This window comes from Colossoma macropomum, unplaced genomic scaffold (genome assembly GCF_904425465.1).
Source record: "Colossoma macropomum unplaced genomic scaffold, Colossoma_macropomum, whole genome shotgun sequence".
Taxonomy (NCBI): Eukaryota; Metazoa; Chordata; class Actinopteri; order Characiformes; family Serrasalmidae; genus Colossoma; species Colossoma macropomum.
This window is the reverse complement of record NW_023494795.1, coordinates 10,711,523-10,739,065: the sequence shown is the minus strand read 5'-3', so window position 1 is coordinate 10,739,065 and position 27,543 is coordinate 10,711,523. Positions and strand designations below refer to the sequence as shown.

At 39.6% G+C, this 27,543-nt stretch overlaps 1 protein-coding gene across 2 annotated transcripts; it reads right to left on the bottom strand.

Annotated features, from left to right (window-relative positions):
- Positions 1-248: 248 nt before the first annotated feature.
- slc25a24 (solute carrier family 25 member 24) lies at positions 249-27,089 on the bottom strand. 2 transcript variants are annotated; one of them, XR_005007802.1, is made up of 11 exons: positions 26,375-27,089; positions 23,605-23,731; positions 22,480-22,567; positions 17,047-17,158; positions 10,042-10,200; positions 9,741-9,893; positions 6,695-6,802; positions 5,336-5,503; positions 3,974-4,124; positions 926-2,963; positions 249-888 (listed from the first exon to the last, which is right to left on the bottom strand). XR_005007802.1 is itself a non-coding variant. In XM_036581425.1 (10 exons), the coding sequence occupies exons 1-10, from the start codon at positions 26,555-26,557 to the stop codon at positions 2,782-2,784; spliced, it is 1,431 nt and encodes a 476-aa protein (XP_036437318.1). In that variant the 5' UTR covers positions 26,558-27,089; the 3' UTR covers positions 249-2,781. The 2 variants fall into 2 exon arrangements, 1 of the variants encoding a protein (XP_036437318.1); XM_036581425.1 differs by having other exon boundaries at positions 249-2,963.
- Positions 27,090-27,543: the final 454 nt, after the last annotated feature.

The window sequence follows — 27,543 nt, the reverse complement described above, 5'->3', positions numbered from 1 at the left end:
TGATGTGACATAAAAGCAGCCTGCAGGTTCAGTGTTACTTTGATAGCTCCTATTAAAAGGCTTTAAACTGACAGGTCAGCACAGTAAAGGCACTGAAGTTGCATCAGAGATCCACATTACATAAGCTTCTTGATAAGCTGTCAGTCACCATTAAGCTTGGCTGCATGTGAGTGTCTGAGAAGTGCAGTGCTCTTACTGTGTTTAAGACAAGACAACTCAGATACATTATTAGCTACATGCTCGACACAGAGGATGAAAAGCACCACTTTATTGAAATATTTAAAATACTTTAATGTAAACATGGGCGTTTCTAATATAACAAAATGTTGGGGGGTAAAAAAGGCAACACAAAGTTATTACCAATTCAGTGATCAGCAAACAGAACTAGCCACACATCGTATAAGGCACGTCTCCCCTCTCTCTGCAGTAGTGTGCAAAATAAAACATGATAACAGCACGAACAAAGTGTTTCATTCTCAAACTGATGCTTTTGCTTTTTTTAAGGACTCTCACTGTACGTTTGGTTTCCTAACCAAGTTGTGCGGATCTCTGTGTGATAAAACATACAAAACAGGTAAACCTGAGTAAATCCGGACTGAATTTTCTGTCTGTTTTTTAAGGAAAAACACCTGTTTCTCCTTTCACTGGTGCTCTGAGCCGTTTCCCAAAAGCACTGCAGCACAAAGAGGATAATGATGAATTGAATCAGTCTGTGTTGAACAGTGCAGTGGTTTGAACAGTAGGGCTGGGCAATATGACCTAAAACGTATAGCACAAAAATATTACAGGATTTTGACAACAACATCATGCAGGACAAACAAGAAACTACTGTAAAACAAACTTTTCAGAGCAGGGATATTTGGAAATGCTGGCCTAACCACAACAAAACTAAGGTGTTTAATGTTGGCTGCAAAGCCTGCGGAACTTATAAAGAGAATCACTGTATCACTGTAATGCAGTTCTGCATTGAAGGAACACTACAGCATTTTTCAACCTCATCTCTATAATGTCAATAATCCTGGACAATAAGGTCAAAGGGCCTCGCTCACCAATATCTTCACAAGTTTTTTCTTAAATGTGTTCTTGAGAAAGATTCTACGTCAGATTCATGACGTGTTCTTAAGCTGCAGAATTATTCGCACCTTTGTGCTCTCGAGTGTGTGTAGATTCTGTTCTTACCTGAGAACAAATCCAAATAAGAAAACACTGGTGAAGGTCAGAACCTTTGTGAAAACTGTAAGTGGGTTTTAAGAAGGAATTTCTTATGAAGATCAGCTGGTGAACGAGGCCCAATGTTTTTCCATGTAGGGAAGAACTGAAAACCTATTGACTCAAATGTGTACATAATAGAAGCCATTTGCTTTCATTTCCATCCGTAAACAGTTACATAAAGCAAGTACACTTTCATAAACTGATCAGTGAGCGACGTCTGTAAACTAAGCTGTAAATCTGCGTAAATTTTTCTTTCAAAGATGAGACGGTTTTTCCAGAGGGAAGAATTTGTGGTAATGTGTCCACATAGTAGTGTGGGTGGGTAGACTTTTCTTGCCTGATCATGCATGGAGACGAAGGCTATGTCCACATTACAAGCCTCATTGCTTAAAACCAATTTTTTGCTCAGATCTGATCTCCCCTACACGATGGTTCACACTCGTTTAGGTAAGGGACTCAAATCTGTCATTAATGTGAACGAACCAGCGTCCTCAAACGACCCGCATGCGCACATCCTACTCATGAATGAATCACGTGCATCATCAGCAAACAAACTAACGAGCAGAACGAGCTTCGCTGTGAAGATAATTAACTCTAATTAAGCTCTCAGCTTCATTATTAGAGCAAGACGAAGGAGACAAAGGTGAGATGTGCTGCTTTTGGAAGTTGGATTAAATAAGAATGTCATAACTCTCATGTCTGTCTCATCCTGAGAGCTCCATTGTTAGAGTGTACTGACTGAGTTTCAAATATGCTTTATATAACATTATATGTATTTCAAATGTTTATTCACAGAATTAAGCAGCTTCTCAATGGCCTCTATTTTGAGTTTGTTTAGATCCTATAAGTTTTCTATGCAGCAGATAGAGATTCGGTTGAAAAATGCCCAAGTATTCCTTTACAGGCCAGAACAGACCTTGCTTTGGTTTATGTAGTTAGTATGATGGCATGAAATATGTTTCCACTTCACTTGAATAGCCCTCTATGGATTATCTACAGATGTTCAAATTACTATATGCTGAAACCTGGTTGATCTGATTCTCAATAGCCTTAGGATTAGTGGTAGGATAAGGACTAGGATTAGGGTTAGGTTTAGGATCTGGGTTGAGTTTAAGGTTAACATAAGGATAAGGTCAGCTTTAGGGGAAATGTAGTTCAATTTTAATCACTTAGTTTGAATGTAAGTTAAAGCCGAGGCGAGTATCTACAACAGGCTCTCCAAATAAAGAATTAACTGACAAATTTCTGACTCTATTAAGTTTAACATCCCCATAAAATCATCACATCGCCCAGCCCTACTAGATACTCTGGATGAGGCTTAAAGCTGCACACTATGAATCTTTGGGACACTGGCGCCGTGGCACTGGAAGATGCTTCAGGAATTCTTTGTTTTCTCCCTGAACAATTATAAACAGTATTGGATGAGTAAAGATGTACACCCACACCTTCCAGGTGTTGGTGCCTTAGGAAATAAACTTTGGCTCATACAACTTCCCACCGCTATCGCCCCGTTAGCCATACACACTCATTCACTCACACTCACACCACCCACGCACACTGACACACACCTCACTTAGAAATGCCTAAGCCGGATTTCATGTACTCATACACCACGTAGCTGATGCTGACAGCAGGGATCACTTTCATGAAGTTGGGTAGGATGCCGCGGTAGAGGCCGAAAAAGCCCTCCTTCTCCACGACCTTCTTCACCAGCTTCGACATGGACACCTGCTCCGCGCCCTCCACAGACGCTGGAACACAGAAAAACTCAAAACTCACACTCTGCACAGTTCTCCTATTAACCCTTACAGGTAACAGTCACTGCTGGTAACAACAAAAAACATGGTGTCATTTGATATTGACATTTTTCACTTGTAGCTCATTGAAACAAGCAGAAATTCTGTCAGAAGTGTGGATCAACTTTCAATCAACACCAAATCTGTGTTCTGAAGTAGGAGGAGATATTTTTTAATGACCTGAATTGCATGAAAAGTTAATCAATGTTTTGTTTTGATGAAAAAAAAACATTTGACATTTTTTTGTTGTGGGCTGGAGGTTAGGGAACCAGCCTTGCGAATGGAAGGGCGCTGGCTTGATCCCCTGAGCTGACAGTACGTGACTGAAGTGCCCTTGAGCAAGGCACCTAATCCCCAACTGCTCCCCGGGCGCTGCGGATAGGGCTGCCCACCGCTCCGGGCAAGTGTGCTCACTGCCCCCTAGTGTGTGTGTGTGTTCACTAGTGTGTATGAGGTGTTTCACTGCACAGATGGGTCAAATGCAGAGGTGAAATTTCCCCGTTGTGAAACTAATAAGGGTCTCTTAATCTAATCAAAGCAAGCATACAGAATATAAATCAAAAGTAGATGCTTTTCATTATATAACTGTATTTAATTACATAATTATGTAAATGCTTTCAATAAATATGGCAAAACAAGAAGTGTAACCTAACCAAACCAAACCTAACCTAACCAAAACATGCTGCTGGAAAATTAGACCTTCTGGAAATGTTACTGTCATAATATGAGATGAATGAGATGAATGAACTGTCAGCAGACACGGGGTGTTTACAGTAACTGTACAGTGTTATGGAACAACAGACATGATTACTTTGTTGCATTAACTTACATTGAAAGTTAAGAGCTTCTCCTTCTCCTGTAAAGTTACTTTTTTGGAGACGTGGGGTTTTATTCCAGCAGCACTAGTGAATAGTAAATAAACATTCAATAAACAATAACAATTGAGAGCCTCGTGGAGTGTTTACCTTGGGCCTGCATGCGTGTGCGGACCAGGGCGAGAGGGTAGCTAGCCAGCTGACCACATGTGCTGGAGATGGTTCCGCAGCCCAGCAGAACCAGCACCCCAGGGTTAGCTGTGTCTTTGGCATAGTAGGACAACCAGGTATTCTTTAGAGTCTGTGTAGACAGAGAGAGTAAGAGAGGTCATTAGATGATGAGAGAGAGAGTGAATGAGTGAGTGAGTGAGAGTTACGCTTCCTCTCTTTAAAAAGGCTGACAAAACAGACATGGTTTTAGTGAGTCTTGGTACCATTTACAGGTTTTGGTTTCCTTTACTCACGTTTTCTCAGGGCCGATGACCTGCTCACTAGGTCTCCCCCTTCACACAAAGCTACCGAGCTGGGAGGGTGAACACTAACTGCCAATTCTGTTACGATGGCTCACAGGCACTTGTGTTGGCTATGGCATTGCACTGAGTGAGGCTGTGGCATTGCCAGGGATTGAACCCTTGATAGGACTGAAACCTAGACAGCTGGAGACCCCAGGTACATTTTCTTTCAAGTCACAAACAGCTGCATTAGTTTAGCATTAGTTGTTTTTAGCTACATATCTATATCTATATATATATATATATATCATGTGTATGGGTCATTGACATGAAGTGCATTTTTTGTGACCGAGTCCATTATTTTCCCAAAAAAAAGTATTTATTTATTTATTTAATTTAATAAATTACATGACATTCAAGAGTACCTCTTTTATGTGAAACAACTTTCGGTGCATATATATATATATATATATATATATATATATAATTCATTTTAGTTTCTTTTTGTCTCCAAAAGTCTTCAGGTGGTGTAACCGTCCAACCACACATGCTGATTAAGTAAACCATCAAAAAAAGTAATTTATTTATATAAACTTTTAAATAAAATTACAATTTGATGCAAGCAAGGCAGGTTGACGCCCTGTAAGTCCCATTAGTGCTGTAGTATCATGAAGAACTGAGTTCAACTTTGAGCCTTTAATCAGCTAAAATTTCTGCCATATTTTTCCTTCCCAGAAATGCAGATGTTGTCTATTCAAACTCTCTTCAATAACATGTCCAGCCTTATCATTAGACAAGTGTATCATCATGAGAAGAGTATATATCACTGTTGTCGGAGGAAAACCTCTGCTTTACTTTTAATGAACCAGACTTTTTTCCAAGTCATTTTGGGTCATTTCTTTTGGTCCATTCATCATGAAATTTACATACAATGTAAAGAGAAACAGATATTTTCAAACTATGTCAAAAACTGAAAAAACGACAAAAATGGAGATACAAGGTTTTCTTCCGACAGCAGCGATATGCTTGCTGATCATATTTAGAAACGGTTTTGGCTCACCTCGTAGACCGCCAGGTCGATTCCTGCATACGGAATGATGCCCAGGATGTTGGGGATGTAGCCTTTATAAAATGCCTTCACTCCTTCTTTCTTCAGGATCTTTTTGGCACAGTCAAACATTCCGGAATACTGTCCGGTCTTCCTCAGCGTGAGTCTGGTCTTCATCACCTAACAGTAAAGAAAGTAGCAATACAAGTTTACAGAATACAAACCCACACATTCCTACTGTGTGTTGAGTTCATTTTCACTTTACTGTCAAAAGAAAACATTATAGTCCCTTTTCTAACAACTTGAGAGCATTTCCTGTTCTTTACAATGTGAACATTTTATGACCCATTACTTTGAATTTAATCTTGCAATATTATTATTAGAGGTATAATATTTTACAGTCATTTGTCTGTGAATTAGTATTAAGACTGATTATCGCTGAAGAAAACCTTCTATCTCCATTTTTGACGTTTTTCAGTTTTTGACATAATTTGAAAATATGTGTTCCCCTCACATTGTATGTAAATTTCATGATGAATGGACTAAAAGAAATGACCTAAAATGACTTGGAAAAAAGTCTGGTTCCACTGATTTACATTAAAAGTAAAGTAGGTTTTTTCCGTCTCCTGTAAAGTCGCCATTTTGGAGATATGAGGTTTTCTTCTGACAACAGCGATATACTGATTTATAGGTACAGCAAGATTAACCACGCAAGAGCCCTTTCAGATCCATTCAGACTACAATGCTTGATGCACTGAATATACTTTAACCCTCTACTGCACACATTCTGAGAGCAATTTAAAAAATATATTCAATTTACTTTTTTGCATGAAAAGGGTCTTTGATTTATTTTTTCAGACCTGTTTATTAAATTTAAATTAAACTTTTGGAGTATGTTACCTTGAGGTAACATTGTGCGACAATGGAAGTGGTGAGACCTGGCTTGTGACTGGCTAAATCCATTCTACTGTCACACAATGTTGCCTCTAGGCAACAAACATATTTGATACTGGATATTACAAAAAGAGGTTTAAATGTGCACACTTAGAGACAGTATGACCAGGTACATGCTTTCTATTGACTTACTCAAACTCTTCTCTATATAGTTAACCCTATGATTGTCTTTAAATATGTACAATTTTATTGTAAAGTGAGGAAAATTAGTTTGTTGCCCTGAAGCAACATCATGCAATAGAGGGTTAAGTTATGAAAAAAAGTCCCAAGCAAATCAAGAACACCACTCAGGATGTAGGAGTAAAGAGAAGAATGCCTGAGCTTAAGTTTACCATAAGATGTGAAACAGGTAAGCCTCAAGCAGAGGAAGGTCAAGTTAAGTTTGCTAGGTAGACAGTTGCTCGTCTCTGCTCTCACCTCCATGGGGTAGATTGCAGTCTGCGCTGTGGCTCCGGCCAGAGAGCCTGCCATGAACCTCTCGTGTGTCTTAACCTTCCCTCCCTCTGTGGACAGCAGCTTTTTATACTGAGGAAACAGAGCAGAGGAATACGCATCACAAACTGGTTTATACTATAAAATTTAAAAGCTGGGTGAACTAAAAGTGTGCCTTCAATTTATCACCCCAGTGGCACTGTTAACCCAGTGAAGAGAAATATTACAGCTGATTCAGTTTCACTGAGCTCATTCGAAATTTTTGGAGGACACAAACATTTTAGTGTCAGTAATGCTTTCTTGGCAGGGAGACTGGTGGTGCCGTGACACTGAAGTGGCTAAAAAATAAGTTTCACTTTTGGGACTGTGAGAAAACAGTAACTTTTCAGGAGAGACGGGCCAAATTTTAAAGGCTCTATAAAAAACTGTTCTGGCCACGTCTATTACAGTCTACTGGACAGTGACACATAGTTTTGTTGTTTATGCTCTGAACTCTAACATGCTATGTTTGAAACAATGACTATGAGTTTAAAGGTGCAGACATTTTAGCTTTAATTAAATCGATGTGCACATTTTATGTACATTTGTTAGGTCTGAAATATAACCGGGGGGTTGGGGGGCACCCGTGGTGGGTGGGGGAGGTTAGATGTTTCTCAAATATATATGGATCTAAACTAATCTCAGTTTTCTTTTAACCTAACTGGGTTTTCAAATAAGGCATGTATAGCTTGGAATAAAAAAGGAATGTGCTAATACACCACTAATAATAATAATAATAATAATAATAATAATAATAATAATAATAATAATAATAATAATAATAATAATAATAATAATAATAATAGTAGTAGTTATTATTAAGAGGGCAGCACGGTGGCGCAGTGGGTAGTGCTGTTGCCTCACAGCGAGAATGGCCTGGGTTCGATTCCCGGCCGGGCGACGAGGGTCGTTTCTGTGTGGAGTTTGCATGTTCTCCCCGTGTCTGCGTGGGTTTCCTCCGGGTGCTCCGGTTTCCTCCCACAGTCCAAAAACATGCAGTCAGGCTGATTGGACATGCTAAATTGCCCCTAGGTGTGAGTGTGTGTGTGATTGTGTATGTCTGTCTGTCTGCCCCGCGATGGACTGGCGACCTGTCCAGGGTGTATCCTGCCTTCTGCCCAATGACAGCTGGGACAGGCTCCAGCGACCCAGAAGGATAAGCGGTATGTCTGTCTGTCTGTCTGTCTGTCTGTATGTATGTATTATTATTATTACTAAAGAAATGTTGAAAAAGCAAGCTGGTTATATTATGTGTCAACAGGACGTAGGAGGAAGTATTTTGAAATGTATAGAAGCATCTTAACTGCTCAAATCCAACCAAATGCCTCAGCCAGTGGCACTTCAGCAGGACAATCACTCGACACTACAGCCAAAGCACCTATTAAAGTTTTCAGGCCAAAAAGGTGGAATAATCTTGACTGGCCAAGTTAAGAACCAAACCTGAACCGTATTCAGCAGGTGTTTCACTTTCTGACAAGACAAACGAAAGGCACTAAAACCACAGGGGAACTGAAATGGTGTGTTACCTTGAAACACCCATCTTACCATTTAAGCTGTAACATCAAACATTAGCAAAAAGAGCATTAGTGTATTATGTAATGTAATATGTATGGCCCTGTCTACTAATGTAGCGGAACAAAAACAATGCTTAAATCTAATGCAGGCCATTACTGTGTAAGATTAACATCAAATGCATTCCAGTATTTAAATTTCCTTTTTTTCCATCCCTTTGTGATTTAAAGTACAGCTGATTCAGAAACAGCTCTCAGAAACACAACTAAGCTTCTTAATTTATACAGTTGTGGTGGAGCCTGGATGCTGGCATAAAGCCAAGTATATGACTTTAAAGCAATTAAAACGAAAAACTCTGAGAAGAGCAGCCACTGAATGGGTGTGTTCAGATAATGCATTCTTTTTCCAGGCAATGTAGCATGTAGTTGAAATGCATTCGTAGGCATATTAAAGGGGAACTTTAATTAAAGGGGAAAAATTAATTAATCATTTAATGGTTTAGATGTACAGAAAATCATTCAAAGTAGTTCGGTGTAAAATGGGCCTTTCCAGAAAAATTCACAGAGTCAAAATTGTTCACCATTGTAGTACTAGGAACCAGACGTCCATGTGTCTATATTACAAATATCACCATTTTATCTGCCATCCAAGATGACCAGTGAACTTACGTGTGTTGTGTTAGTTTTATATATATGACGTATGTATATCATGCTGATAATAGTAAAATACTGCAAAATTGAAAAAATGTTTTCTTTGGGTGCTATTTTTTCCTTACAAAGCCCTGCATGTACCTCTCCACACGGAAAGCCTTGCGTCGGTGCCGGCAGGTTCTCTCTCTCTCTTTCTCTCTCTCCCTCTCCCTCCCTCCCTCTTGGCTTTGTCTCTCTTCTTTAAACCGCTGCAACAACTTTGTGTTTTCTGGCTCAAACTGATATGGACATACGACATTTTGGAAACAGACCTCCTCAAAGTCCTCTGCGTACTCTTCCATCTTCCAAAATAGGTAAGAAAACCATAAAAATTAACTGTAAAAAGCTGTCGCTGGCGTTAGCTGTGTTGAATGGCTGCAGCTACAGGCTAATCACAACAAAAGCATGTTAGGTTGTGCGCATTGATCTCAGTTGAGATGTGGTTTTGAGAGGAAACACAGAACTAAACCTGGAGTAAAACTTTATACTGAAAATACGTTTCAGGCCAAAACTTCATAACAAAACTATCACAAAACAATGTCTCATGTATCAAGCCACGTATTCATAACCATTTTGTGCAATAGCTTAACAGGATGTAGCTTTTAGAGCCATTAAAAGCCAGACGTCTGGTTCTTAGAGCTATGATGGTGAACAATTCTGACTCGGTAAATTTCTCTGGAAAAGCGCGTTTCACACCAAACCACTCTGAATGATTCTGTTCACATCTAAACCATTGAATGATGAAGTAATTTTACAAAATCGGTGGAGTTCCCCTTTAAAAAAACACTTACCTGCTCATAGGCCATGAATTTGATGGCTGTTTCTGGAGCAATTTTCAGCACGTTGACTCCATTTCCTCTCCACAAAGACGTGACACCTCCCTCTTTGATCATCTGCTTAAACCCGCTGACCAGACTGATTTTGTTGGACTTTGAAGCGTGAACCTGTAACCCAAAAAGCCATTTTCACCCATTGCTGTATGTTATACATGTAATCAGTGATACTTTGTGAATGAAGTTCACAGATTTGTGCCTCTGCAAACAAAAGCAGAGGTTTTCAGTACAAACAGGATGCGACACCAGAAAGACGTACCTGCATGAAGACTTTCATTCTGTCCAGCGGAGCAGTGCCTGTTCGAGAGACCGCCCCTGCCATCGCCCCAGCAGCCAGCTGCTTCCACCACAGGCCAGTGGTCTTCTCCTCTTCAGTGAACTCATCTGGGATGGTGAGGCTGTCCCCTATATCCAGCACCTAGGCCATAATACCACAACACACAGATCATTTAACTCCCACCTGCTCGGACAGAAATGTCAGCGTTTACTTCTTATCACAAAACAGCCTGTTAAGCATCTCCTAAACTGTAAATAATGTAAATAGTTGTCACAAATGATGCATTTGCATGTGTTTTATCAAATACTGGATTTAACAGAGTAGAAGCAACCAATTAAAACTACAGTTATAGGCTGATTAGTGTTACTACGCTCACTTAAAAAGTTCAAACGTGCAACGAGAATTGTAAGCATCACTGATTTTTCACTTTCTTTATATTTTTCTTATTCCTCTTAACAGAACAGAGAGGCTTTGTTGTAATATATTTTACAGGCTTTGATCTAAATGAATGGTTTAATTCCTCCAACAAACCATGCTCTTTTATACAGGCACACAGACTTTAGGGCTGCAAACATCAAATATATTCAGTTTCATATATTCGACTCAACATTCACCTCTAATTGAATATTCTATAAGAATAAGAAAAGGCTTGAGATGCGTTTCACTTTAATAACTGAATAGGACAAAAACCTGCTCCTTTTTCTTCTTATTATTATCATTATCATTATTATTATTATTATTACTAATGATTATGGTTAGTTTCCTTTTTTGTACTGTTGAAACAATTGTATTCATTTATTTTGTTTTTATTTATGTTTTTCAACAAAACTTAATTAATTGACAAACAATTGTTTTCTAAAGCGGGGGATCCTGCCCAATCAGGCAACCCTGAGCAGGCTGCTAACGCATCTCAGTGATGGACGGTGCAGGAGAGGAGGGGGAACTTCTTAACCATCGTTTTTACTCACTGAAAACAGCTTGTTCGTCATATCTCGTCAGTGAACAGTGGAGTGATAAAGGTGTTAAAGCCGCTCAGAAACCGTTTTTTGCCAGAACACGCGCTAAACTCAATTGACACGGTACTGGCGCCCCGTGCAGTCTGAATACGCTTACTCTCCGAGCTCACGCGCTCTTATTTATCCTCGGTAATAAACACAACCCGAGAGCACGCGGGCTGCACTGATAATAAAAGTAAAACAGTAGACTACGAGAATAAAGTCGTACTATTTCGAGAAAAAAGTCGTAGAATTCCGACATTAAAGTGGCATTAATACAGGAAAGGTTACAATATTGTGGCCAAAGGCTTTGCAGAGGGAAAGCAGCCCCTCCTCGTGTTAAATGAGGGGCGGTAATTTGGTGGAGTTTTACTTTCATATCGATTCACCCATAAAGAAACACTCAGTCTCCCTGTCTCTCCTGCTCATCAGCACCAGCCTGTTATTAGGATAAGAACCGGCTGAAACGGCTGAGCAGGAAACTGTTTATCTAGAATAAAGAGCCAGACGGACTCGGAGGAAACTGTCTGTCTGTGTTGTTGAAGGAGAATCGCAGGCAGGGTCGTCTACACGGCTATCGGGGGCTACATCTCCCCCCATTCAAAGAGGTCATGAGGTTTCACAGACAGTGAGAATGATGATCAAAATGATCCACAGAGAGACAGGAGTGAGTGGAGCTCCGGCGCCAGTACAGCAACCGAGACCCCAACACACTATGGCAGCCCCCCTACAGTACATCAGCCCACCTTCTCCTCCAAATATTACGACTTTATTCTGGAATAGTATGACTTTTTTCTCGAAATATTATGACTTTATTCTCGAAATATTACGACTTTTTTCTCGAAACATTCAGATTTTATTCTCAAAATATTACAACTTTTTTCTGGAATATTATGGCTTTTTTTCTCGAAATATTATGACTTTATTCTCTAAATATCATGACTTTATTCTCGAAATATTATGGCTTTTTTTCTCAAAATATTATGGCTTTTTTCTCAAAATATTATGACTTTATTCTCTAAATATTATGGCTTTATTCTCTAAATATTATGGCTTTATTCTCTAAATATTATGGCTTTTTTCTCAAAATATTATGACTTTATTCTCGAAATATTATGACTTTATTCTCGAAATATTATGGCTTTTTTCTCAAAATATTACGACTTTATTCTCTAAATATTATGACTTTATTCTCTAAATATCATGACTTTATTCTCTAAATATCATGACTTTATTCTCTAAATATCATGACTTTATTCTCGAAATATTACAACTTTTCTCTGGAATAGTACGACTTTCTGTCTTGAAATATTACGACATTTTTCTCAAAATATTACGCCTTTATTCTGGAAGTCTACTGTTTTTATTTTTATTAATCAGGCACGGCTGTGAGAATTAATTCATAACATCTTTTCAGAGTCCACTGTTCAGAGCTGCTAATATCATGCTACCATTGAACAGCCTAATATTTAGCTCAATAAACAAACGGAAGTGCATGAAGCAGTAGAAGTAACTTATCCGTTATTCAAATGAGTTTGCATTTTTTGAATATTTTAATGACTGAATATTCTACAGCCCTAACATACTGTCGTTGACCAGGTCTGAGCTGGTGTCCAGCAGAGTTTAGTGAGTTTCCAATGTAAATACCCAGATTCAGCTCCACTGTAAAAAAATAAGACGTCTGATCAACTTAAAATGATATAGTAACTGATTACATGGCTTGAGTTGACTCAACTTGAGGAAACCAGAGTTCACCCAACTCAAACTTGTTTTAGCTCTGCATCTCAGTTAGATAAACAAAACTGAATTTGTGTTTTTTACTCATTTTCTCCACTAGCCGGCGCTCCTTCTATCACACAGTCCCAACTGGCATTCCTCTTAGGCTTCAGATATGGACTATCTGTGGTATTGCTGGGATTCAAACTCACAACCTCCTGATGTTGGGCTGAATTATTAGACAGTTGCACCAATGTGATGATGCCATGCTTTAAAGCTAAAACAAGAAATATTTTCTCCAGTGTATTAAACATTTGTAGACACAAAATCTGAGTTGATTCATGCATTCCTGAGTGTTTCAGTGGACTAGGTCATCACCCCAGGAGGAGGTTGTGAGTTTGAGCCCCAGCGTTGCCATAGCCATCCCTAAGTGCGTACCTAAGAGGAAACATGTCTAGCAGGATTGTGTGATGGAAAGAGTCCTGGCTGGTGGGGAAGTTGAGCATAAAAACAAGTTCGTTTTATTTACCTAACTGAGATGCAGAACTAAAAAAATTAAGAGAACTTTTGACTCGACTAAGAAGTTTGAGTTGTGTGAACTCTGGTGTCCTCAGGTTGAGTCACCTCAAGAACAGCCACGTAATCAGTTACTATATAATTTTGAGTTGAGCTGACCTCTGCATTAGTTCAATACCAGGTTTGGCAGGCGTGCATTAGAGCAGGAAATCAATAAAACTGTGCTGCACTGTGATCCACCAGGATCGCCCAAACCCTGGTCTAGGCCTTCACATCAAGACACATGTACATCTGTGAAAGAGTTTATTTGGGCCTAGTGTTACTTGAGGCAGTTGGCAATGAGTGCGAGAGAGCAATGACGTAGAGGAGGATGAGGTAAGTGGTCATCAGCCGTAATCAATCACCCGTGACACCTTGACCTTGCACACACCAGCCAGACAGCCGGTCAGCCCATAGACCGCACTGAGCCAGGGGTCCAGCATCACGGTCACAAGCTACAGCTACCTTCACACCTTTCTACAGTACCAGGTTATCTTACTAATAACCACAATACCTCACAGTGACTCTTACCAGTCCTTAACTAATACTTCACTGGTAGCTTGATCCTAATCCCTGGGCTTTTATGTAATCAGTGGTCTTATGTAACACTGCTGAGCTTAACAGAGTACTTGCGCCATCAATGAAGACTTTTCTCACGAGCTACCAAACCAGTTCCTTACTGCTGGTTGTTTGTATAGCATTTCATTTGTTCATAACAGGTGAGGCCGCACAACATATTGTCTATTGTTATTACAAACCTGCTTTGGAAGTACTGATACAACAGAAGGCTGCAATATGCAAATGAGCCTTGAGAAATCTTTACTTGTGTCATGTGAGCATCCTAACCAGTCACACATGTTTTGGCTGGTGCTCGGTTGAATCAAGGCGTCCATATAATCCAATAAACTCAAATACTTTTGAAAAGCAATACAGGCCAACCACGTCACCTATGCATTTTTAGTATATTGCAAGGCATATTGATAATATGTAGGGATCTAATCGCAATGTGGTATTTTGTCATATTGTGCAGTCCTAAAAACAGCCTGTTCACTTCCACTCTGGAAGTTTGGTCCACTGTTAAAACTGGGCTTGTGCAGAAGTTTACTGATCACTGGCGACTGTTACAACAGAGTAATTAGTGGTAATGTGAGATTTCTAACAACGTCATCAGACGAGATTCACCAAAAGGAGAAAATGTAACATCTCATCACTTGCTGTGAATGATCTCACTGGTCTAGCCAGGCATTTAAACTGCTAATGATTTCTCTTAGAGGGGGGATTTTTCAGATTTTCTGCATAATTGAATCGCTATGATGTAAAAAAGTTTGATATGAAATTCCCTGTTCTAGAGAAACCTCCCAAGTCAGAACTGTTCACAAGCAGTGGTGATGGGAACCAGACATCTGAATTGTTTGATGTCTCTAAAAGGGTCCTTACATAAAGTTATTACATGAACTTTGTATAAAAGCCTTGCCTGATACTTGAGACGTTGTTCTGTGATAATGTACCATTGGCTACAATCACCACCACTTAATTAGTTTCACATTAAACCAATCTGAATAACTTTACATCTCAGTGATTGAATTATGCAGACATTTTGAAAAATCAGTGAAATTGTCCTTTCATAATATTCCTACGTTGTAGCCAACAATAAGTACCACAAATATACAGAACGTTTTAACTCAAGAGGAAACAGAACCTACCACATCCACCTCCACCTCATATATGGCCCCGTCCTCCTCGAAGTCGATGAGGAACCATTCCCCTTTGGGCTGCTGCTGCTGCAGCAGAGCCATTCTAACCCAGTACTGCCAGCTTGTGTGGTACTGGTATCATCCGATAGCTGTGGTGAAGACCTACTGTAGCACTCTTCCTCACTGTGTGATGAAGCGCCCCAACCCTGCCTGATCCTGTCCGTTCCCTCCACTTCCCGAACTAATCCCCAGAACAGGACAGGCTTAAATTAGCTTACTTCTGCTTAACCATGCAGGTCCTGTTAACCTCATGCTGAGCAAAGCTTTAAATGTCAAAAGGTCATCCAGTGACTCCTAATGTAGACTGGAACTGATGGGAAAAGCCCTCAAGGGAGATTTCTTAAAAATAACTTTTAATCAGTCGAATTATCCGAATAACTGAGGACTGTGAGGTCATGAAATATTCCTCAAGCTACTTCTTGAATTGGTAATTGAAAGCTTGAACTATATCGCTGCTGTTGTGAGTAAAGCTCTCTAAAATGTTCTAATGAAGGGGAATTTTTCAAAATTCCATAATTTTGGATTTAATGCATAATTCAGAGGTTAAGATGTAAACAAAGTCATCTAAAGTGGTTTGATGTGAAACAGTTAATTGTAGAGGACTTACTATTTCTTTACAGTAATAGGAACCATGGGTCATAATATATATAACACAAATACACCGATCAGGCATAATATTCCACCTCCTTGTTTCTACACTCATTGTACATTTTATCAGCTCCACCTGTTTCTCTGCATACTTTGTTAGCCCCCTTTTACCCTGTTCTTCAGTGGTCAGGACCCCCACGGACCCTCACAGAGCAGGTACTTTTTGGGTGGTGGATCATTCTCAGCGCTGCAGTAACACTGACGTGGTGGTGGTGTGTTAGTGTGTGCTGTGCTGGTCTGAGTGGATCAGACACAGCAGTGCTGCTGGAGTTTTTAAACACCTCAGTGTCACTGCTGGACTGAGAATAGTCCACCAACCAAAAATATCCAGTCAACAGCGTCCTGTGGGCAGCGTCGTGTGACCACTGATGAAGGACTAGAGGATGACCAACACAAACTGTGCAGCAGCAGATGAGCTATCGTCTCTGACTTTACATCTACAAGGTGGACTGACAAGGTACGAGTGTCTGATAGAGTGGACAGTGAGTGGACACAGTATTTAAAAACTCCAGCAGCACTGCTGTGTCTGATCCACTCATACCAGCACAACACACAAGGTCATAATGTTATGCCTGATCGGTGTATAGCCACTTTACTATCCATAACCACTTATGAGGCTTCTGAGTTTTATATGTAATGATGCTGATTATTAAATAGTGAGCATTAAACTAGCATTAGAGTATTAGAGGCATTGAACTCTTCAGATGTCTGTTTCCAGTCACCACCTCTGTTTTGAGTTGGTGAGCTTCTCTAGAACAGAGCATTTCACATCAAACCACTCTCAGTGATGTTGTTTAAAACTTAACCTTAAATTAATTTTGCAGAAACATTTTTAAAAATGTGGAGTTCCCCTTAAACTTTACACCTGGTATTGTAATTCAAAAAAAAAAATAATGGATCAGTTTTCAAAATTTCTAAAGGCAGCTGATGTTGTGAAATTGTAAAAAAAAATCCTTCATTAAAATTATGCCTCATCTCTCCAACTCGCTCTCTCTGACTCCCTTTCCCAGTATTTTCAAACAGCGAGGGATATTAATGGCAAGCCAAGCTTCTTAGGAGGCCTCCTGCCTGTGTGCCTGTCAGAGAAGAGTGTGTGTGACCGGGTGCTCACAGTGTGTCCAGCTTGCAGCACTTCATTCACGTCCCCTTTCATTAACCGCAATCCTCAAAAACTGGTCACTGACTACACAGCAACCCACACAAATTTCAGGTCCAACGGTCACATGGATACCAGCATCTAATTTCCATGCCACATGAGTCATATCAGCGGCTGAGATCAGTTTAGGAGGCGTGTCATGAAAAGTGAGATTGGAGCTTACAGTGGAGTGTTTCCAGTAGCGTATGATCTCCTCCAGGTCGGTGGCTGGATTAAAGAGGAAGTGCTCTCTCCATTCATTCCAATCCACTGTCATAGTGCCGTCTGCATCAATGCTACAAGACAGAGAGATAGATAGGGAGATGTTCAGCGGGCATCCAAGTCAATAATGCAAGATGGTTTATTTTGTTGTTAATGGCGAAGCTATTTTTATTAAAAAATTATTATTCATTTTTGACTAAAAAGGAATACTATTTAGCAGGATGGAATTTGCGATGGATGGGTGGGTGGATAAATGGGTGGGTGGATGGATGGATGGATGGGTGGATGGATGGATGGGTGGTGGATGGATGAATGGATGGTTGTGTGGGTTGGTGGACGGATGGGTTGGTGGGTGGATGGATGGATGGACGGATTGGTGGATGGGTTGGTGGGTGGATGGATGGATGGATGGATGGGTGGGTGGCTGGATGGATGGACAGGTAGAACTTTATTGATCCCGAAGGGAAATTGCCGTGTTTCAGGAGCAAGACATATAATTCCACATAACTTACCTATACTATGCAGAAAATAATAAATAGAAATAAAAACACACATAAGTTAGGCAGAAATATTAATATATTAAATAAAAAATTATAAAAAATAGACCTAAGTTAAAGTATAAGAGAGTAGAAATAAAGTCTCTCTTAATTAAAGCATCTCTCTTAATTACAAATACTAGACTTTATTTATCATTACATGGACAGCATTTCAGAATGAACTATTTTAATAAAAGACTCTCTTGAGATCCCACAGGGCAACAAGTACTTAAGAGTTGTTATGATATATTAAATTGTAATTAGATTTATTACTGTATCTGTATCGGCACTTAAATACAGTATCAGTATTGGCAGTAGAGAACACTGATACCACAAAGCAACTGAGTGATGCCTGTATGCGTTCTAGTTGCTGGAGCTTAACTGAAGTAAGCACCACTTCAGCAGTGTGGAAATCTAGCATGCTTGAGAGATGAGTGGTAATAACGCCCATTGCAAAGTGTGTAGTACCAGTATTTTGAGGATAAGCACAACCAGAAAGCATTTCAATACATCAAACTTAATTAAGCGATACAAGATAAACCATGGCAAAAAGCACAGTGACTTTTTGTAGCTGGTTCATTCCTTGAAAAGACTCCACAACATCTGATACCTTGTATTAGAAACATCTACTAATAAGTGTTTTCAAGGTTAAAGCAGCACCATGTAAGAGTTTAGAACATTTTCTAAAGGATTTTGCTAAATTCAAAAGAAGGCGCATTAATGAGTGTGTTTACATGCGCTCAATATTCTGATCATAATCGGATTTCTGCAGTTATCTGATTATTCAAATGGTCATGTAAACAGCACACTCTGATTTCTTAGATCAGAGTAAGGTCTAGATATCTGATTAAGAAATCGCTCTTGCTCTCGTTCTCGCTCCCTCGCTCTCTCTCCTTTTATTTGAGCCCCTGAGTGACGTTTGCCTGAGTCGCCACATGGGAGCCATCAGAGCTGCTAGAGTCACCAAAGCTCCATCTCTGCTGGCTGATCTGCACCATTTCAACCACCATGGAGTTTCATGCTGTACAAAGCTGTGCAAACCTCACCTGCATGAACTGACCCTCCTGCTGCTGCTGCATAAACTCAAACTGTCTAATTAACCACTACTCCAGCTGTTTTTCCCCGTTTTTGTATTCTAATATTTTACACTAATACTGTTTGCTATCTGGTGTCGACCAGAAGAGGATGGGTTCCCTGTTTGAGTCTTGGTTCCTCTCAAGGTTTCTTCCTCTTGCTCTTAGGGAGTTTTTTGCCACTGTCGCCACTGGCGACGCTCATTGGGGCATCAAAGTGCGCATAAACACATTGATCGGATTACTGACAAAATCTGATTTTATGCAATTATTCGGATTATTAAGTGCATGTAAATGCACTCACTTTGTTGGGAGGAAAAAAAACATGCTAAAATATGGTGTGTGTGCTGCTGCCAGTCACCCCATAAAGACTGAAATAGTAAAAGTAATTTAAAAGTCAGAGGTGGAGGTGGTCAGATGTTGTGGAGGTTTTTTCAGACCACGTCTTTATAAGTTAACGTCACACATACAGTCTCAAAAAGAAGGTCCGACTCAATGTTCAAAATCAGCCGTTGAAGATACGATGATAACAGTAGATAATTCACTCACATTCTCAGAAGATACGTCCTTCACACAGTTTTGACTAAGTTCCTTTTGAATACACTGTCAATGCGCTCACAATCACTAGATTCATCCGCTTGGGCAAAGGGTCCGAAGCACAACCGACATTATAAAATGTTCTTCCACATGTTGCGTGCAATTACACACTTCCATCAGAGAGGTCTCCAAATCCCCAAATCTTACATAGCGCAGCTTTAAACGTATCACATCAGTTCATCATTAACAGTATGATTTTCTTATTAGAAGTGGGTAACAGATGTTTTTTTAATATACTTTTTTAAGAATACAGGCATTTTTACACACAGTCTCTGAAGATCCATCTTAAATATTGCTAAATAAAAACTGTATTAACATCAAATCTTTGCCTTGCATATCTGCATGGTATATCTGCTTATGTCCTTAGGTTTTGCTTTCCACCCCATCGCACCAAGATATTTAGCTATAAAAATAATGTACTATCACATTATATTACATAATGAAGAAGAAGTGACATCATTTCCGTCTTCAAAGGAGCTGAGATCAATAGCTTGTAGGTTTTGCTTTTATCCAACATTGGTAATTTGTTTTTTTCATGCTTGACAGGGTCTTTACAAGGTCTGTCAAGCATAACATCTAACCTGTCACACATAACAGACACTGAAAATCATTTGTTTTTTTGGAATTTTTACAGAAAAGTCATGTAATTAACTGATGAAAAACTGATGTAAAATGGTCTAAGATAACAGGAAGCATGTCAGCCAGTTTCGTGAGAAATATTCCACCCCGTCACATCTCCCTCTGTCACAAGTGTGATGAAGCTTTGTATTTTTGTACGAAGATTTAATAATGTTTACTGAGGTGGGAAAATCTGTTTTGGTTAAGAACAATATGTAACTGAAACTATGGAGGACAAAAAAATGTGACGACATGAAAAAAAAACCTAATTACCATGTCCATTTGGCTGGCATGGATCTTGTGGAGTGACAGTGAAACCATTCAAATGTCTTCAACAGTTACTAACCAGCAAATACCACTCATTTAGACTTAGTATGTTTTAATTGTGACACAGAAAACTGTTTTTAGCAAAATACAATATTTAAACAGTGAAATGGTCCAAACTTCAGGATTTATAGGCATCTTTTGAGTAGTTAGGTTAGATCTGAAGATCAGGTATCGGTGTCAGAAGGGAAAAAGGGGTACTGGTGCATCCCTAAAATTCATGTGTTCTATTTATGTATACATGCTGCTTTAATTGTTATGTTATATATTTGTAACAGGATAATCTGATGTTTTTTGTCACATTGTTATAGTTTGGTATGTGACTCTGTATGCATAACCCTTTGTATGATCTTAGTTTGGGCTTTTAAAAGATGATGCTATAAATAAGTCGCAGCTGTGAGGCCTGTAGAATTGTGGTGCAACGAGAACAGATAGTATGTGGGTCATACTACAGAAACGTCCATGTTCATGTCCCTAGCGTTCACAGATATATTACAGTTAGGTTTAAATTTTTTAACATTTTCAAATAAAACAATAAGTCATTTTAACAATTACACCTACTTCAGCCATCAATTTAGCAATATTGGTTTTTAAATCAATTATCTAGAATTCCAGTTGTTCCCACAGTCATGTGTGAAGGTTGAGGCCATATTTTGAAGAAAAAAACACTTTTCTGCAATTTTAACTACGATAATTATTACTATGAAATATAAAAATGAAATGATATCAAGAAAACAAATGCCAAATAAATAAAATATATAATGAAAGTTGTTGTCCCCAGGAGTCGTGTCACTGGTGTTACTGTGTAACAAAAAATCTCTTATTTTGAAATAAAAATCGCACTGATGACATCACTGGACTTCCTTTTACCTATTTTCTGAGGATCTATGAAGAAAAGCTCATGGTGAGTCCACTGTGTCTTTTCAGTTATCAGAGATTTTCTCATTTAGCTCATGATTTCATATGAAGCTTTTAGCTGAAGTCACTGGTGTGACCGACTTTATTCTTAGGCAACTGTGAAAAAATAGAATACAAATGGATTAAATTACAGATTTTAGTGGATGTTCCACGATTGACAACATGTGGTTTGATTCTCTGTAGCAGCCATTTTGTAAAAAGCATGTTTCATTAAAAATGTCTCTGGTGTGACCTTTCTTATGTGTAACACCAGTGAGGATCAGTAACACCACTGACCCCTATGGAGAGAGAGAAAACGTTTCTGTAAAATGACCCACGTTCATGTGAAAGATATTTTTACTAATCATGCGTCTGCACCTTTTTTTATTAAGCCAGCTTCGGCCAATTGACCATAAAGATAAGAGAGTCAACTGTGATCGATTTTGTCATCTGGAATAAATCTTTTGAAACGCTACCCCAAGAATTCACCCTTCCTACATTGGCTTTTCTCTGGTAGAGACAAATTCCAAACCCAACTCAACACATGCAAAAGCACAGCCTTACTTTCGATTCCCGATGCAAATCTCTACCTAGTTTACAGCCAAGTCCCAGATAATTCACGTTCTATCTCTACGACAGCACTTCCGCTCAGGGCAATGAGAGAGCAAGGGTAAATTGGATTACAGACTCAACCACAAAGATGCCCTTCACGGACAGCTCTGTTACTCTGTCTCTGTCCTCCCTCTACTTCACTCTTTTTCTCTAAACAGTTCCTCACTCATCTTCACATGGTGTGTTTACACATTAATAGAGCGCTATTTGTCTCTCTGGATTTAGCTTACGGCTTATCACTTACTCTGCTGACTCGCAGCCTGGCGACGCTTTATCAGTGTAGAAACAGTTACTGCTGACTATGACCTGAGAGTCCACCACACCCACGAGCATCGCACTACAGTGTCAGCGAAAGCCCTCAAAGCAAATACAATTACAAATTTACATAGCTTAACAACTTCGCACTGTGAGATGGAACAGTATGGAAATTTCCAGTGACCAAAATGATGTTTTTCAATATTTCAGTTTTGTACAATACACTGAAAATGTTTAAAAATCAATTATTATAATGAACTCTTTGCACCACAAGTATTCAACTCTTAGACTTTTCACTGAACATCTCATATCTCTTCAAAACACTAAAAATGTATATAAATATGTATATGCCCTACTACTGTTTAGCATGATTAACACCTCTAATACCACTAACAGTTCAGTTTCTTTGACCATATGAAGACCACAGATCACAGCCAATGGCAGTTACTCTGTGGAGATGAGTTGCGCGTGCTGTGCGGCTACCTCTTGAGGATCTTTTCTGCGTTTTCCTTCGAGACGTTCATGCCCAGGTCTTTGAGTGCTTGTTGAATCTCTGTGTAATCAATGCGTCCTATGGAGGAAAATAACAGTGAAATTCACCATACAGAAATGACTCATGTGCTGTAGCTTCCAATGAGCAGTTTTATTCTTAAAGTGCATTCCAGCCTAAAACTATCACTCAATAAGTTATATCTGTAGCACAACATTGTAATCCTCGGCCTGATTGGTTTGACGGAATTCACCATGGCTGCGTTTACATAGACGTCCGTCCCACCGCCGTCTTTTAAAGATCAGAGCATAAACTTCGTCTCCTCTGCAGACCAGTTTCTGCTCCGCCATGATGAACGTTATAAACTTTCACTATGACACGACGCACATGATCAGAACGTACTTCAACTTTCCGATTGGGAATGTAATCTGATACAGGCGTTTACACTGATATTATTCTTCTATTTAATGAATTATTTACAGGATTACCCACCTCGTTCAATCGGATAGAGATTGTATTCCGAATGGCCTCAATCAGACTAGCCTATTCCGACTGAGCTATTAGTCGGATTATTAACGGATTATTAGGCTGCATGTAAACGTGGCCAATGTTGTAAAATGTTTGTGTTTTCATTCCTTAATGTTCTCTTACTGCATATATGATGTTAATATGTCATTCCAGTTAGACTGCTAGCCTAGTTACTAATGTAGTGTAGCTATTTGGCTTCCCTCTGAAATAGCCAGCTAAAGACATTTTAACAGGCCACTCTCAAGTTTTCCACCTCAAAATAGATTTTCAAAAGTTCCTCCTACCTTCGAGATACATCATCAGAAAGGGTTTTTTCCTAGTCTTTAATTCAGAAAATACTCTAGAGACTCCTGTGGCTCCACTATAGGAGGTGAGTGACCATGTTTATAACTGATGTAGTAATGAGTATTTTTTTATTTTATTTTGGCCAGTGTGCCCCTTTAACAGAATGTATCTTGATACAGATCAAATATAAAGCACTAGCCTATTAGTAAACAGCAAGGAAACACAGAAACTATGTAATACAGTGTAATAACATGAACTTTTGGATGAAAATTATTTAAACAATCAATTTTTAACTCGAACCTTACCATCATTGTTCTTGTCCAGACTCTTGAAGGTCAGGTTGAGCTTTTTCTCATGTTCCTTCAGGTAGCTGCAAAATTCCATGAAGTCCAGCTGCTCATCCTGATCCGAATCCCCAGAGGAAACTATTTTCTGTTGAATGACGGAAAGTATGCATGTAAGTGCATGTTCATTTAGCCTCTCGGCTCTCATGGCACTAAATTTAGATCTCTCTGATGGGATGCAATAAGTTAATAAGATCCAGATTCCAAATTGTTTGTACTTGGTATGAAGCCTTTACGCTTTTGTTAGACTGCCACCAGCTGTACAAAACAAGTCAGTGTAAAAATGTAGGTCTACTGAAACTCGTCTCAGATGAATGGTGAATGGTCACTGCCCAAAAAAAGGAAATATCTCCATTTTTCTCTATCTACATCATTTAAGCACAGATGCTGCCCTTTGGATTGTGTGACAGTTTCATGATCAATGGACCAACAGAAATGCCCAAAAATTGTTTATAATTAGTTCTCTTGACATTAACTTACATTAAAACTAACGAACGATAGGTAAGTAGGTAGATAGGTAGGTAGATAGATAGATAGATAGATAGATAGATAGATAGATAGATAGATAGATAGATCACTTATTAATCCCTGAGGGAAATTCTTCTATTGCAGCAGTACAAAGCACAGTAAAGAGCAAACAAGAGCAGAATAAACAGGAGCAAAGTATTGCCGTACACTATTTACAGACATATAAAAAGAAAGTACAGATAAATAATAGAATAAAATATACTAAAACAATGAACAATATAAGTAGTGTGCAGTACAAAACTACAAAGTAATTGCATGAATACTATGCAGGACACAATGAGGTGGCGCCTGTCCCTCCAGTGAATGAACTACTGACTATGGACTGTGGCAATAAATGTTAACAGTTGTACAGTTTACCTTTAACAGAGAACGTTTTCCCCCTCTTCTGTAAAGTTGCCATTTTGGAGAGGTTTTTATCAGACAGCGACGATACGTTCAAATACAGCTTATACGTTATTATGTGCGTACACATTTGTAGCCATATATATCAGGAAAAGGCTTGAAGAGATTTCTGCACGATTAATTGGTTAAAATGTAAACTGTCATTCTGAGTGGTTTGATATAAAAAGCTCTGTTTCAGAGAGACTTAATGACAATTGTTCACAGTGGTCTGCGATGGATTGGCGACCTGTCCAGGGTGTATCCTGCCTTCCGCCCAATGACAGCTGGGATAGGCTCCAGCAATCAACCGCGACCCAGAAGGATAAGCGGTTTAGATGATGGGTGGTTGGGTGTTCACAGTAGTGGTGATAGGAACCAGACGTCTAAAGCATTTAATGCTCCTATAAGCTAACTCACAGAAAGTTATTGCATGAAATAGTTACGAATACACTGCCTAATGTCTGAGATGTTGGTTTATGACAGTTTTGAGATAAAGTTTTGGCTTTATTTACTTTTTTTTTTTTTAAATCCATTCATGGTGGAGAGGTACATGCAGGGCGTTGTAAAGCCAAATAGTGCCCAAAGAAAACTTTCAGATTTACCACTATTTTTCAGTTATTAACAGCACATATCGTCGCTGTCCAATGGAAACCATGTATCTCCATTTTTGTTGATTTTTAGTTTTCTACATCATTTCAACACACCAGCTGTCCTTTACATTGTGTAAAAATTTTATGATGAATGGACCAATAGAAATGCTTTAAAATCACTTGGAACATAATTTCTTTCCATTGACTTACATTGAAAGGTAAGAGTGTTTTTGCCTTCTCCTGTAAAGTTAATATTTTGGAGATACTTGTTTTTCATTGGACAGCGACGATAGAGAAACTCAGAGGACTCGTGTAGCTTCACTGGTGGTTTTAGATAGTAAATAAAACGGCTATATTTGTGTTGTAGACATAATGACCTCTGGTTCCTATCACCACCACTATAAATAAATGAGTCGGCAAGTTTCTCTACTATGAACTGTTTCACACCAAACCACTCAATGACTTATTAATAACACTGAATTATGCAGAGATTTTGAGGAACCAGCGTAACTGACCTTTAATAGAGTAATGCTTTGTGGCCTACGTTTATGAATCCACTCCAGTGCCACTCTCACTGTGGAGTATGCAGGGTAGAATGAGGAGTATCTCTAGGTCAGAGACCAGGATGGGTGTGTACAGGAAGAAGGGGTTTGTTTGAGCACCTGAGGAGTGTCTTTCATTCCTGAGACCAAACCTGACACTACTGCCTCACCCTTCAAGATCTACCCCAGGTGTATATATCTAAATAAGGTGTTTATCCTCAGCCAGAAAGCCACTAACTGGTCTACACCGCAGAGGATGTATTTCATAATACAGTGCAGGCTGCATTCCTTATGGCTGCTGGTAGCTATTTTACACTATGACTTCCTGACAAATGGCCCTGCAGTCTCTCTTAAGTCGACACAGCATATTGATTCCTTTCTAGTAACACAGGATTGAGGTACTATCTGTCTTTGCTGACTCAGTAAGTGGGTCAAACATAAAAAAGGGGCTTTTGTTGAAGCCCAAAGAAGCGAACACGAATGTATCCACAGTGCTTAATGGCAGTAAAGAGGGGCTGTACCCTCTTGGGTGGGGACAGGCCTGAGGTGCAGAGGAAAAACTAAAAGAATAAAAGAACAAACAGTGCAAAAACTGCGGTAAATGTCTCTCTGCAGTGCAGTTCCGCAGCTAAACGCAGTGCCTGTGTGGAGGTGTGGGGTTACTGTGGTGTCCTCGCGTGGCGGTTTTACCTGCGCTGCGTCTGCGCCCACAGTGAAGCCCAGAGCGGCCAGGCCTGCGCGCAGCTCCGCCACATCCACCTTCCCGTCTCGGTTCACGTCCAGCTTCTCGAACAGCTCCTCGAAGCTCTTCGAGGCCTCTTCGCTCACACACTGAGCCTCGGAGAAGACGAATTTCCTCAGGACTTGATACATGATTGTTACGAGTTTATATATTTGGCTGACAAAAAAGGCGAAAACGAACGACTGAAACTGAGGAGGAAAAAAAAACACTGAGGTCGCTTTAAGGCTGTTTCGCGTTAAACCTACTGCAGCAGCTGAGTCTTCAGGAACGCGACTGTAAACTCCACTGTAAACACCATTATCCCGTAATCTCGGTAAACCTCTTCTTTATCGCGGAGTTTTGTTGGGTAAAACGAGCTGTGGATGTCGGTGTAGTAAGAGGGAGGGACTAGACGGGCGACTTTTTTTTCCCTGAGGTGCCTCCTCATCTCGGAGGACCCACCCTGCCGGATAAACGCGCTCACTTAGGCCAAAACTTGTGTTCTTCTTCTCTGCCTGGTAGAGTGTAGCTGAGTAACACGGTGGGTCAAAAGCACGTTAGTTTCTATGTTTTAAAGGGGAAAAGCCCCCGACCAAACTGAGACACATAGTGAGCTGAATAAGTGAGTCGAACAGCTGCAGGACGTTTACAGAACAAGCTTCATCTGTGAGCGTGTTCGTGTTGTAGGAGATCACAGTGTGGCCGTGTGGAGACTCTACAGACTTTTTTTCTGGGCTGTAATAGTTCATAGTTCTGCTGTGACTCATCTGCTCCATGGCAGGCAGTAAAAAAGGGGCGGCTCTGTTCAGACTGTGTGTGCCAGTCAAACAGAGTCTCAGGAGCTCTCAGCTGCTCGAAGCATGCGCAATTACTGCAGACAGACAGACAGACAGACAGATAGATAGATAGATAGATAGATAGATAGATAGATAGATAGAGAGGTAAAGAGAGAATGAGACATAGATAAAGACAGAGAGTGGGAGAGAGATAGAGAGAGTGAGAAAGACTGAGAGTACTAGAGATAGCTAAAAAGATATATTGATAGAGTGGGAGAGAAAGATAAAGAGTGAGAGAATGAGAGATAGAGAAAGAGATATATCAATAGAAAGATAGAGAGAGAGGGAGAGAGAAAGATAGA